Here is a 14,820-nt window from a genome sequence, read left to right as displayed (position 1 = left end):
TAGCAACTTATATTTGTTGATCCTTTATTTTACCTTAGCACAGCATAATATATTCATACCATACTGGTCAGTTGATCAAATTAGTTGACTGGTCAAATACCCAGCCCTAAATTAGAGATAATTGCTGTGCATGTGGACTTCTTCTCCTTGTCTAATTGGAACTGCTTTTCTTTGTTCAAAAGTAGTTTAGATTGGAAGTGAATGAAGTTTCTGTACAGTTTTCCATTTTGTGTTCCTTTGGGTATTGCGGGGAAGGAATGGAAAGATATTTAAGAAATGTTAGCATTTTACTGGGGAATTACAGCAAATCTAATAGTCCACTATATCAGGGTGAAGTAAGTGAAGAAATTTGGTTATGCAGTTAGTAAATATTAGCTAAGACCATGTCAGGTCTTTTTGTTTTTTAATGAACTTGAATATTCCTACAACTAATGGCATGTATGATGGCTTAACCAAGTTGTTTGTGATTGGCTTCAATTTCAGAGGGCCTGACAGATGTAATACTGTATCACCAACCTGATGACAAAAAAAAGAATAGAGGCTTTTGTTTCCTTGAATATGAGGATCACAAAACTGCAGCTCAAGCCAGGCGTAGGTTAATGAGCGGAAAAGTGAAAGTATGGGGTAATGTTGTTACAGTTGAATGGGCTGATCCTATAGAAGATCCAGATCCTGAAGTCATGGCAAAGGTAAAATATCTGCAAATTCAGGATTTTTTAATATTTTTGGTAACTCCTATAGCAAGATGAAAGGCACAATTATTTTGTTGCATCAATCTACAACCTATTATCATATGGCAAGTGCTGTAGAAGGAATGACACTTGCAATTTATTCCTGTATTCAGTAATCAGAATGGCTTGTTCTATACATGAACAAGAGCATTTGTAAAAGTTGCTTTAATCTTTAACCGAACTGCTAAAGCATATTTAAATATTGAATTATGGCTAATGATGATGGCAAACTTTAAAAATAATAGGATCATAATATGAGTTTTTGCTGCTTGTAATAAATTTTTATTGTAAATTGAGTGTAGATACCCCGAAACATATTTGGCTCATCTCATAACTAATAAGGAGACACAATTCACATTGATGTCCTGTTTCTGTATTTGGTCAGCATTCATCAGACTAGTCTGATAAAGCTGGTAGTTATGGTTGGTATATGTCCAGAACTTGATTACATTGTCCAAGCATTTGGTTTCAATAAAACTATTTTCCCTGAGTGTGACGGCTTCAAATTACCAAGTCCCACACCTGCAATTTCTACTTCTACTGGGATTCTTCATTGTCACTTACTAGGTACTTAGGTACCACATTGGGTGGAAGTCTGGGGGAATAGAGACTGTGTGTTACTGGGACAGGTGACTGCTCTAGCGCAGCAGTCACCTGCGATGTCTACACTGAAACAAATTAATACCTTTATGTTCAGCAGCTAACCAGAGGCTTGGGTGTTGGGTCTTGCAACAACATACTATCTCTGTTACACATTTCAAGTGGCATTGGAAGAATGAGTACACATTAGGACCCAAGACACATTTTTTTCAGAGAGACACAATTTTTAAAAAATTGTGGAGAAATTTTGTTTTTAGTGGTTCAAATGTGAGTCCACTTAAGGGAGCTTTGCACCTCAGAGGTTATGATTTACCCAAGCTGTAAAAAAAATGCTTGAAAGAAAACCTGTCTGAATTCTTTCCAACGGGGTTTTTTAAATGTTGAGAGGCAGATTTTGGAGGTAAATGGATAAACTCACATACTAAATTGTAATGGGTTGTATCCAGTGCTGCAGTTCTGTTTGCAACACTTCCATGTGTGCAACAGAACTTCCCCTTTCCTCTCCTGTCACTTGCAGCCCCCCACCATCAAAATCTGGTCCAGAGGGTTGGGGGACATCTCGGACCAGATTTTGTTTGTGAATGGCGGGGAGGAGAAGTAGTTCCACTGGGTGAGCTATGTTGAATACAACCCAGTGTCACAGGCTGAGTGCTCTTGGCAAATACCATTGTTGGAAAGAATGAAACAAAATTGTAGTCAGAATTAACCCTTGATGCTTTGTTTTAGGTGAAAGTGTTATTTGTGCGGAACCTTGCAAATTCAGTCACAGAGGAAATACTAGAAAAGGCCTTTAGTCAGTTTGGAAAACTGGAGCGAGTGAAGAAACTAAAAGATTATGCTTTTATTCATTTTGATGAACGTGATGGTGCTGTAAAGGTAGGTTTTGAGTGTCAGTGCAGTTAATTCTACACAAACAAATTATTTTTAAGTCATGTTTAGCTAAAATATTTGTTATAATGCTTAAACCTTTGTGATGTAAAAATGTAAATAAATAAATAAATGTAGTTAGTTTTGAGTTCTGATGTGATAGACATAATTTGCTCTTCATGTTCTGAGAAGTTACAGTTTTCTGTATGTTTTACTTAATGTTTTTGACTGTTTTAATCTTTGTAAGATGCCTTCAGTTTCAGTTCTGGGAAAAAGACAGGATATAAATTAATATTGTTTGGTACTTATTTTTTGTCATTTGTCTTTTTCCATAGAAATATGGTTGGTTTCTTATTCTTGCCTTGTACTACACTATTTTAGAAATAAGGGGAAAATACCAGCCTCCTGAAAAGCCACTATGGAGGTCTGGGGGATCCTTGAACGGTATAGGAGGTGCCACATGGGGCCTGTAGGGAAATCAGTGAAAACTTCCTCTGGTGAGAGCCTCTAAATCTCAGTCCATTCCATGAATAGAAGGAGCCCATCCATTTTCTTAAAGGGCACTCTAGAGCCAGCTCTTGATTTTAGGAAATCTTCTGGATCCAGGCCTCTATCTACAGTCCTCAGAGTCTTATTTTGGAAGGGATACCAAGATGGTGATCTAGGTTGTTTAAGCAAGTGAGGTGTGTGACATGCTAATGTAGGAATTAGAATTGCTAATGATTCCAGAAGATTTCTGAACTTCGTAATGACACCAAATACAATCAGATTTCAAGCCCAAATAAATAAACAATTGTTACTGGGGGAGAAGTTAATCTTCTAGTATATGCTCACCATATTCGATGTTATTTTAAGTTCTGGCCATCACAGTATTTGAAGCTGAAAAACAACATTTTAGCCCTAGAGAATGCTAGGCCTAAAATAGTGTCATATTATAATCTTGATTTTGAATGTAATTGTGAGATCAGATGCTTTTTTTCCTCATAATTCTATCTCGTTTAGCATACAGATTATTCCAGTTCTTAGTATTTTTACTTCTGTCTTGTTATTAGAAATAAAATTTATTTTATTTTCTTGGAGAAGTTTATTCACAAAATAATTTGACCATGCAACCTGAATGTTGCAATATTTTGTGAGATGCTTTAAATGTCAAGTGTTTGCTTAGCAGCACAGAACCTTGTTGGTTTCCTGCCCTCATGGTTGCAGAGAATATTTTTGAAAACCTACACATTGAAAACTGTTCTTCAGACAGGGTCTCTAGTGGGCAGGAGGTAGGTCTACATGCCTACCTCAATATTTCTCCCATCTCTTACTGTCAGTATAGCTTGCATTCTTTGCATATTGTTTAAATAAAAATGTTTTTGGAATAATTAATTACAAATACATATTTCTAAACTATTCTTCACAGGCAATGGAAGGAATGAACGGAAAAGATTTAGAAGGAGAAAATATTGAAATTGTTTTTGCAAAGCCACCTGATCAAAAAAGGAAAGAACGGAAAGCGCAGAGACAAGCTGCTAAAAATCAAATGTAAGTACTTAAAGGTATGACATACATGCATTTGACACTGTGAGATTTGTACGTAAAGTTTTTTATGTTTGAATTGTTAATTCTTAATGTATGAACTTTTTAATGCATATGTACCATGGTAACATTTGTAAAAAATAAAAAGGTGTTTTGTGCCATAAAGTAAGGCTCTGTGATTACATTTGATGCTCAAGATATCAACTTCCCTTATGCATGCTTTTCTAAAAATAAAAGTGCAGCCTATGCTTTTGGTCTATTTTTAAAAGAGTAGAGAGAGAATTAATATGTTAACTGAATAACACTTCCAGGTGATAAGTAGTATCTTCTTCCTTGATTAGGCCTGCATGTACATTTTTTAAAAAAAATGTATCCTTAGAACTGATCAGACAAGTACAACTTTTTTCCTCTGGTACTATAAGGAAAAGTGGAAAATATTAAGAATATCTAGATATTTCTACTAAAAACAGAAGCATCCACTCAACCAGAAAGTAGCTCTTGGTCTGTGAATTGCCATTTGTTTTGCTTTCCTGCTATGTATTTGTTAATTAGCCATTCAGTATTTGGAAGCTTCAACTTCTTGTTTCTGATCCTCACCCTGACCTTTGTGTGGTTTTTCTTGACACAATAACTGTTGACAGTGTTATATCCAATAATTTTGGAAAGCTTTGGCAGCAATCCTATGCACAATTTGGATTAAGTCCCTTTGAATTCACTGGGGCCCAGTTTTGAATAAACATATGACCAGGCTCTAAATCTTTCACAAGCAATGACATTTGGTTGCAGATGCTTTTTTTTAGTTCTTAAACAGTTTTTTGGCCATAGACAGTGGTAATCCCAAATACATAAACTTAGGAGTTCAGCCTAAGAATTGCTTCACATTTTCTGGTATGATAGGTCTGCCTGATTTGGTAGACCTGTACAGGGGAGGGGGGCAACAGATGAGGGAGCTGTTTCCCCTGGCATATTACATGTCCAGGGTGTTTGGGAGAAACAACTCTTCCCTTTACATGCTAACTTGCTGACAGTTCTGTGTTGTGTGTGAAACCTTTTTGACAAAAGGTTTCCCTGCCTTGCTATTTGGCAATCTCGACAAAAGGGGACTGGAAAGGGAAGTTGGTTAATTATGCTAGGAATGTTATGCTGAAAATTCATAACCTAGCATTGGTTTTAATTGTGAGTGTTCTAGAATTGTAATTGTATTATTGTAATTTCTCATTGTGAATTTTCCAGGGATCTATTTATATGAAGGACAGTACACAGATAATATAACGCTCCCTTGCCAGTGTATTTGTTGTCCCAGTAGCTATCCCAATTGTTTCTATGCTATGGACAGCATCCAACGTTGTGCAATGGGTTTCTGCTCGTGTGATAGGACTTGCACGTTTTCTCCCCTTGCAGCCCTCGCCGCCTCAAAATCTGATTCAGAGCCTTCCCCCAACATTTTGAAGCAGGTTTTAGGAGTATGTGGGGTTTCTGGGGGATGGCAAATCCATTACACATGTTGTTTTCTTACTGCTGGTGGATGGGCTGTGTTGAATTTTACCCTTTTGTTTTCATATCTTGAATAAATTGGAAGGTAGCATTAGATGTCAGTTGACCAATCAAGTGTTTCTGTGTTTTAAGCATTGATTTACTAGAACTGTGAAAGATGTGCTAATCACATTGGGTGGAATACAACATTATATGAGACTCCCATTTGCAGAATAGGACATCATATTTTACCTTTGCCTCTTCAGTGCTCCACCTTCTCTCCCCCATCTGCTCCAGAGGGTATCCTGACCTTCTGGAGCAGAATTTGAGGACACGAGGAGAACTGGAGAGGAAGTCCGTTTGGTGAGCATAAGTTCATCCTGTGAGCACACAGACTGAACATTTGATACAATTCAACTTACAAATAGTTAAAATGTAATTTTATTAGGGTTTATAACTAGCAATGGAAATGTACTGTAAAAGAGACTGGATGGATTTTAACTTAATTTAGAAATCTGATAGCACAAATAACTATAATTCTTTTTTAAAAAGGCACATGGCAGCTTGGGGTGTCTGGAGCCCTCACTCCTATTTATAGCATAAAAATTTAAATTGACTTCATGAAATATTTTAACACAGTTGAATAGGCAGTTGATTGGTCAGTGACTAGTATTCCCTTTCTGACTAATTGTTTTTATATTGAGTTCCCAGTTGTGTGTGTCTCTCTTTACAAAACCCAGTTTGTGCCCTTAGTGACGAAAAACCCAGAATTTGTCTCGTTAATAATTGCATAACTGTTGAGGACAAAAATTGTGGGTTTGTCTTCTTTTGGCTTTAAACCATAAATATGTAGTCTGTAGACATGTCTGCACAGTGTGCATGGCAACTTCTTTGCCTTCATGACAAGTCTTTTTTTAACCCCCTTTGAAATGGAAATGGACTGCCTTCAAGTCAATTCTGACTTACGGCGATCCTGTCAATATGGTTTTTATGGTAACCGGTATTGAGAGGTGGTTTTACCATTGTCTTCCTCTGAGGCTGAGAGGCAGTGACTGGCCCACGGTCACCTAGTGAGCTTCATGGCTGTGTGGAGATTCGAACCCTAGTCTCCCAGGTTGTAGTCCAACACTCTTAACCACGACACCACACTGGCTCTCTTTAACCCCCTTTACATTAATATATTTAATTATATACGGCAGTATTCAAATCTCACTTTTTTGGCATAGATGTGGCACCTAAGGCAGCTTCCAGAATAAAATTCAAAACAAATAACTACCACAACAAACATAAAACAAAACTAGGCAAAATCCAGAGGACAAATATGATTCAAAGCATGTGTGAAGATTATTTTTACAATCTTCCTAAAGGTAAGAGGGAGGGGAAGAAGTAGTTCTCAGGGGAAAGGGAAGTCCTGCAATGGGTGAAGAACGTGTGGCCTTCCAGATTTTGTTGGGCTCTAACTCTCATCAGCCCCAACCAGCGGTCCAGGGTGATGGGAGTTGTAGTCCTGCAACATGTGGAGGGCCACAGGTTCCCTGCCCGTTCTAGCATTTTGGGGCTGCTACTGAGAAGGTCCTGTTCCACATACACATAGGCGTCTCTCAACCCACTTATATTAGGACACCAAATTACTGACTAATTGGATTACCCAGCCTTCTCTTCCTTTTGCTGTTTGAGACTTAAACAGTGAGGTTCAGAACACAGCAAATGGTTGGGATCCCGGGTATTAGGCAACCATGAGCATTTTTATGTTGGCTGTGTGTAGAACAACAGATTGAATTTGATTGCACCGCTAGCTTTTAATTGTGAATGTTGCGTGTTCTGATTACATTAAAAGATCATATGGTGCCGGTTTGGAATCTCTCTGGGTGGGTGTCTGCCTTAAATTGGCAGATTATCAGACTATGAAAATATCTTTCAGGTGGTAATCTCTGGCCCTCACTTCACCTTAAAGGAATCCATATCAACCCCCTCTTTGCATCTCACATTTCCTTATTTTAAAAATACAGTTGTTGTTGCTATATGTACCTTCAAGACGATTATGACTTATGGTGACCCTATGAATCAGTGACCTCCAATAGCATCTGTTATAAACCACCCTGTTCAGATCTTGTAAGTTCAGATCTGTGGCTTTCTTTATGGAATCAATCCCTCTCTTGTTTGGCCTTCCTCTTTTTCTACTCCCTTCTGTTTTTCCCATTGTCTTTTCTAGTGAATCAGGTCTTCTCATGATGTGTCCAAAGTATGATAACGGCAGTTTCATCATTTTAGCTTCTAGTGATAGTTCTTGTTTAATTTGTTCTAACACCCAATTATTTGTCTTCTTTGCAGTCCATGGTATGCACAGAGCTCTCTTCCAACACCATATTTCAAATGAGTTGTTTTTTCTCTTACCTGCCTTTTTCACTGTCCAACTTTCACATCCATACGTAGAGATTGGGAATACCATGGTCTGAATGATCCTGACTTTAATGTTCAGTGATACATGTTTGCACTTGAGGACCTTTTCTAGTTCTCTCATAGCTGCCTTCTTCTGATTTCTTGACTGTTGTCTCCATTGTGGTTAATGACTGTGCCAAGGTATTGATTGTCATGAACCGCTTCTGCCAGTTCAGTCCCAGGACTCAATTTCCCAAACCCAGGGCAGTTGATTCTGGCAAGGCACAACCCATGCCTCCCTTACCAGGGCTGAGTAAACCAACGACAACCCTGCAAGGTAGTAGACTGCCACCACCCCTTAATCTTGTCACCCACTCTGGGCCAACGGGAAACCCAAAGTGTCAGAAATAAACCCGCCAAGGATTCCAACAGAAAGAGCCAAACTACACTCTTTGGGGCCTTAGGCAAAATATCCAAATATAAGGTAGTCCGTGGATAATTGGCCAATGTACTGGATTCCGAGCCAAATCCCCTCCTGCAGTGAACACACACTGGTAAATAAGAAGTAGTTTTATTAAATAAAATACAAGTGCACAATTACTGCAGAAAAATGATTCCTTAAAGCCCACACCCCTAAGGGCTAGGTAAAATACAGAGTTACAGTCACAAAATAACAAAGCTCTCTAGTCTATACTTACAAAGAAGTAAACAGCAAAATAACTTACTGGTTCCACATCTCCTCAGAGATGTATAGCCTGGATAGCGGATGGAAGATGGAACCCCACTGAATGCCATCTTAATTTCTGGTTGGAGTTTTTCATCTTGGAGAGCCAGCACAATGGTAAATGGTCAGTCTGCAACTGAAAATGCCAGCCCCAAAGATAGGGATGCAATCTGTTTAAGTTCCAACAGATTGACAGACACTCTTTTTCAATAATAACCAGATTCTGCTCTCGGGGCAAAAGCTTTTTGCTGAGATCAGCAGCAGGGTGCAAATCTCCATCTGCATCAAATTGGATCAGGGCAGCTCCAATGCCAAAATCTGAAGAATCAGTTTGGATGATAAAAGGTACAAAAAAATCAGGAGCTTTCAAAACAGGGTAAGCAATTAGCAAAGCCTTTAAAGCATCAAAGGCCTGTTGGCACCTTTCAGACCACTGAACTTGATTGGGTTGATGTTTCCTGCAAAAGTCAGTCAAGGGTGCAGCCACGCTGCTGAAGTGAGGGGCAAACCTGCGATAGTAACCAGCCAAGCCCCAAAAAGTCTGAACTTGCTTTTTGCTGCAAGGCACAGGCCAATTCTGTATAGCCTCAACTTTAGCATCAAGGGGTTCCGCACTTCCTCCACCCACATGATGTCCCAGGTCAACTACCTCCCCCAACCCAAATTGACGCTTTTGGGCTTTCATTGTGAGGCCAGCTTTGTGAAGCCTCTGAAAAACAGTACACAAGTGCTGAACATGCGAGGCCCAATCAGAACTGAAAATAGCAATGTCATCAAATAAGCATATACAAATTAATTCAGTCCATTCAGCATGGTGCTAATGAGTCTCTGGAAGAATTCCGGCCCATTCCGCAATCCGAATGGCAAGACGGAACAGTCCTAGGTGTGTCACAAAAGCAGACTTTAATCCTCATCCAGAGGCACCTGGCAATAACCTTTGGTCAAGTCCAGAGTAGTGATGCATTTGGCAGCTCCCAAACGCTTGATCAAATGGTCCAGGCAGAGGATAAGGATCTACTTGAATAATCTGGTTGAGCTTCTTGTAATCCACACAAAAACGAACCTCATTAGCTTCTTTCTTGGCCACCAAAACAGTAGGTGAAGATCAGGGACTAGTTGATGGCTTGATAGCTCCAAGCTCCAGCATAGCTTGGATCACCCTTTCCACCCCTTCTGCATGTGGTCCAGTAACATAAGGCTGAGAATGGAGAGGTGGGTGGTCTGCAGCAATAACAGAATGAGTGGCCAAATGAGTCCTGCCAGGCCTACTGGAAAAGAAGGCCTGAAACTCTGTCAAAACTTTAAACAGTTGGGAACACTGCTCATGTGACAAGTTGTTGGGCAGGAAGGCTTCAGAAATTCCCCCTTCCTGCTGACTCAGCTACTAAGTACACAAAGTCCTCTGCATTCTCCTTTGCAGCAGTATAGGCCAATACTAAATTCTTTTTAGACAGATACTGTTTCATCATGTTGACATGGAACACTCTAGGCTGCTTGGAAGAATTAGGAAAGGCAAGCAATTTGTGTCATTTAGACCACCCAGAGAGCTTCGGCTATGGGGGCGGTATACAAATGTAATAAATAATAATTATAATTTAGTTGGGCTTTAACTAGTAAAAGACCTTGCCAGGTTTCAGATAACTTGGGATCCGGCAACGCTTTCAAGACCAGAACGTCAGTTCCCACAGCAAACTGCCAAACTTTGACTTGAGAGTCGTACAAAGCCTTACGTTGTTGTTCGACCTCTCCCAAGTTCTCATGGGCCACATATAGCACATTCCTCAGAGTGTTCTTCAACTTTTCCATGTAAGAAACAATTGGAACAAGGGTAGACTCCATTTTCCCCTTCCATTGTGCCTTTAACAATGACAGAGGTCCAGTCAGGTCTCCCAAAGACCAGTTGGTTAGGAGTGTATCCGAGACTGGTTTGGGGTTGTCTCAATGCACAAGCATCAGATACTCAAAGCTAAGTCCCACTCAGTTGGCTGTTTCAGCACATAGGCGTTTAACATGCAATTGATTATCAAATTCAACCTCTCACATAGTCCATTAGTTTGGTGACAAGCAGCAACAGATGTAAGATGTTCAATGCCAGCAATCTCCTACAGCTTCTGGGTCAGCTTAGCCACGAATCCAGGGCCTTGATCTGAGAGAATGGTCTTAGAGAAAACAATTCCAACAGTGCCCTTGTAGTGTTTATGGCAGTAATGCTAGACAGGAGAACAGCTTCGGCAAAACGTGTAGTATAATCAATGCTGGTCAAAATGAAGCTCTTTCCTCCTGTGGTTTGCTGAAAAGGACCCAAAATGTCCACCCTAGCCTTGGAAAATGGTTCTGCCACAATTTGAGAAACTTGCAGAGGGGCGTTTGGATGATCTCGCGGAAACCCCACCCTTTGGCAGACATCACAGGTACGGCAATAATCCTTCACAGCTTTAGCCACTAAAGGCCAGTAGAAGCACTTAGTAAGAATGCATTTTATTCCCATGTGGCCAGACCAGGCACAATCATGGGCCATCTGTAACACAGCAGTTCTATAAGAATTTGGCACAACCAGCTGTTTTGTAGGAGCCCATTCCACAGAACCCTCTTGACGAACAAATTCTCGGTACAATAGAAAAACGTAAGTCTTAGAGAGGCTGGAGCATTCTCTGCTCACTGCTGACATGACTCTAAACTGGTATCTGTCAATAAAGCATGCTTAAATTCCTTTGAAATGGCAGATACGAGCTGCAGTTCATCATCAGCATTTTCACAGCTCAAATCACCCAGCACTCCCTCCTCTAAGCTCACAGAGTCTTTTTCCTCTGAAGCTTCCATTGCCACGGCAATGCATTTGTTTGGTTCAACACCACATGGCTGTAAATCACCACCTCCGCTCTCTTGTTCAATTTTGACTTCTGATAATAGCTTTCACAGTAGGTTTTCTTAATTTATGTAAATAACTGTGATAAGAAACATTACCCAGAAGCACGTCCCGGAAATCGGGTTCGGGTCATGAAGAATCACCTGCTGCGTGCCCTCCCATCCTTCATAGCGGAGATGCATTTTAGCCACATCCACAAGCAATGGCTGCTGGCCATACGGAGTAATAGTGTGCTTGACTCCCTTGAAAATCTGTTATGGCTTCACCAGATGATGGACCACACTGGTTATTTCTGACCCGTATCTCTATAACCAATTAACTAGACATAATTAGGGTCTGTTTTTATGATGTTTTGATGTGTTTTTAGTGCTTCTGTTTGCTGCCCTGGGCTCCTGCTGGGAGGAAGGGCGGGATATAAATCAAATAATAAATAAATATAAATAGTCTCTCCAAACTGAGCTTGAGACCATGCAGCTTGTCCTGGCTGAATTAAACAAACAGAAGCAGTTTCAGGGGGCTGACTACTCTGTCCCTCCTCCTTCTCATGTCCAAGCACAGGCTGGATCACACTCACTGCAGTATATTTCGCCAAGGCAAGTTTAGACACAGTGGGGCTACTATCCGTGGAATTCGGCGCTGAAAAATCCCATTCAGTAGCCTTGCTTCCCTCTGACAACCATTCAGAGAGTTCTGGAGATTCCAAGCCTCCTGGTTCGGCTGTATCCCTCATGCATCAAACCGGGGCGATCTTAGGGGCTTTGTTAGCACTGCCAGTGTTCTTCTTAGCCAGCTTGGTGTAGTCCTGTTTTTTTAATGGCCTTTTTCTTTGCAGAAAAAACAGAAGAGGTTTGTTTGAGCTGTAACAGGTACTTCAGAGACAGGAGACGACTTCTCCCCTCCCTTCTCTTCCTTCTGTGGTGGCCATGGTTTCTTTTTCCCTTCAGGTCCCTTATTAGGCCGACTTCCCTTAAAGGCTCTCTGCTTTTTGAAGAATGGAGGCTGTTGACTCCCCTCCATGCTCTCGGTGAGCAGCTTAGTCGATCTGCCACCAGGCCTGCTTCACATAGAGTCCTTGGTCTCTGACAGAAATAACCAAATCCCTAGGTAGCGATTTGTAAAACCTTTCCAAAGCAATTAAATCTTTTGCCCATTCCAGGGTCATTGCCTCTGCAGCCTTGAGCCATAAATCCAGCAGCTTACCTGTTCGTGATGCCAGGGCTGAAAAACTTACTTTACTGACTCTGCAAAGTCTCAAATTTATGGCAGCATGCCTCTACAGACAAAGTGAAATGTTCACGGGCCAGGTCATTAAAAAAATCATAATCATCAGCCTGCTCCTCAGTCAGTGTACTCATCAACTCCCGCAGCTCCCCAGTAGCTTGTGTTCTCAGCACACACATCCAAGGCAGTTGTTGGTCCTCACAGGCTTGCTGAAAAATCTGGAAATAAGCATGAAAGTTGTCCCCAGGTTGAAAAACTGGAAACAGGTTTTTATTAATGTTCTCAAGGCCATCCTGGGACCGTCTCTGCTCCAGGACAAACTGGTCTTGTTCTCGGTCCCGATCCTGCATAGCTTTAAGTTGCAAGTTCATGAATTCTATTGTTTCATTATAAAGCCCTGCATTCCAGCTGGCCAGTTATTTGAGGCATGCCTCGACATTAGTTGCCTCGCTCGGCCATTGGCACCTCCAACTCCCAAGACGAGACTGAAGGTTCTCATGCCTGCATCTCCTTTTGAGGTGATGACTATGGCTGCTGTACTGGTCCACACTGTGAAGCTTCACTCTCTCTTCCTGTTTCCAATCTTAACTCCGGCTCCACAGTGGAGGGCTATCGCTGCTCCAAGCAGCTTCACCTTCAGCCGCTGTTTTGGACCTAGTCTTAGCCATTATCACTATCCAAAATAACAAACCTCTGTGACAGAAGTGTCTTTTCAACCAATTACCAATTTTGCCAAATGCACTTATTTCAACAGTGTGTTCACCAGGAGAAAATTATGGCCTCGAATCCCACAAAGCTGCCAACATGTCATGAACTGCTGACGCCAGTTCAGTCCCGGGACTCAATTTCCCAAACCTGGGGCAATTGGTCCTTGGCAAGGCACAACCCGTGCCTCCCTTACCAGGGCTGAGTAAACCAACAACAACCCTGCAAGGTAGGTAGACTGCCACCACCCTTAATCTCATCACCCACTCTTGGCCAAGGAGAAACCCAAAGTGCCAGAAATAGACCTGCCAAGGATTCCAGCAGAAAGAGCCAAACTATACTCCTTGGCTTGGAGCCTTAGGCAAAATATCCAAATATAAGGTAGTCAGTGGATAATTGGCCAATGTACTGGATTCCGAGCCAAATCCCCTCCTGCAATGAACACACATCGGCAAATAAGAAGTAGCTTTATTAAATAAAATACAAGTGCACAATTACCGCAGCAAAACGATTCCTTAAAGCCCATGCCCCTGAGGGCTAGGTAAAATACAGAGTTACAGTCACAAAATAAAACTAGTCTAGTCTATACTCATGAAGAACAGCAAAAAAATGTCATGGTTCCACATCTCCCAAGAGATGTATAGTCTGGATAGCGGATGGAAGATGGAACTCCACCTGGGTAGCATCAGCAACCATAGGGAACAGTGGGGAACAAAGACATATGGTCTGAATCCTATTCCTACGGGAAAATGCCCAGCAACAGCCAGGAATTAATTAGCCAATCAGGGGGCTTTCTGATGATGAATTATCTCTGGAGTTTTCGCGCCCAACAGTCACACACTCCCCACCCTTCCCAGGCCAGGCGGCCTTGAAGTACCAGTTTCCATTGATAAGCAGGTCTTCTTGCTTGCAGCCTAATTCACTAGCTTCAACTGTGAGAACTGCAAACTCATAGCCTCTCAGAGGCCCCATCTCAGACAAGTTATTTCCCCCCACAATTCTTTGCCTCAGAACCATTTTAGAACCAGGCATTCTTGACATTGATAATCCTTGACAAGTTCAATGTCCTCATTGTCAACTTTAAAGTTACATAAATCTTCTGTTGTCAAGAAGACTAAAGTAATGACATTCAGCTGTAGTCCTGCTTTTGTGCTTTCCTCTTTAACTTTCATCAGCATTTGGTTCAATTCATTACTAGTTTCTGTTAGTAGTACAGTATCGTCTGCTTATCTTATCCCTCCAATTTTCACACCTCGTTCATCTTGGTCCAATCCTGCTTTCCATATGATATGTTCTGCGTATAGTTTAAACAAATAAGGTGATAAAATACGCACTCTCCAATTGGTTTCTCCATATTCTGTCCTTACAGTAGCCTCTTGTCCAGAGTATAGGTTGCGCATCAGGACATCAGATGCTGTGGCACTCCCATTTTTTTTAAAGCATTCCATGGTTTACACGATCAAAGGCTTTGCTGTAATATATAAAGCACAAGGTGATTTTCTTCTGAAATTCCTTGGTCCATTCCATTATCCAACATACGTTTGCAATATGATCTCTAAAAATACAATTAAAAATTACTAAATTTATGGCTTGTGAGAACTTTTAAATTGCCAAATTATATTGTAAAATGGTGGGAAAAAGTAGACCCTGATGGGTATATAGCATGATATCCAGTCGAAGTTGTGGTTTGGATTCAAACTGTACCTCTGCAGATAAGACAAACTGGGGCT

General features: G+C 41.0%; 1 protein-coding gene across 9 annotated transcripts in view; it reads left to right on the top strand.

Annotated features, from left to right (window-relative positions):
• Positions 1–14,820, top strand: part of SYNCRIP (synaptotagmin binding cytoplasmic RNA interacting protein) — a 29,227-nt gene that overhangs the window by 8,435 nt on the left and 5,972 nt on the right. For all 9 annotated transcript variants that reach the window (XM_061623275.1, XM_061623274.1, XM_061623273.1 and 6 more), the window contains 3 exons: positions 484–689; positions 2,058–2,207; positions 3,607–3,728. In XM_061623275.1, coding sequence (XP_061479259.1) covers positions 484–689; positions 2,058–2,207; positions 3,607–3,728 — 478 coding nt within the window. The remainder of the gene's footprint in view (positions 1–483; positions 690–2,057; positions 2,208–3,606; positions 3,729–14,820) is intronic.

This window comes from Rhineura floridana, chromosome 4 (assembly GCF_030035675.1).
Source record: "Rhineura floridana isolate rRhiFlo1 chromosome 4, rRhiFlo1.hap2, whole genome shotgun sequence".
NCBI lineage: Eukaryota > Metazoa > Chordata > Lepidosauria > Squamata > Rhineuridae > Rhineura > Rhineura floridana.
The sequence above is the reverse complement of the archived record's forward strand: the minus strand, read 5'-3'. Positions and strand labels throughout refer to the sequence as shown.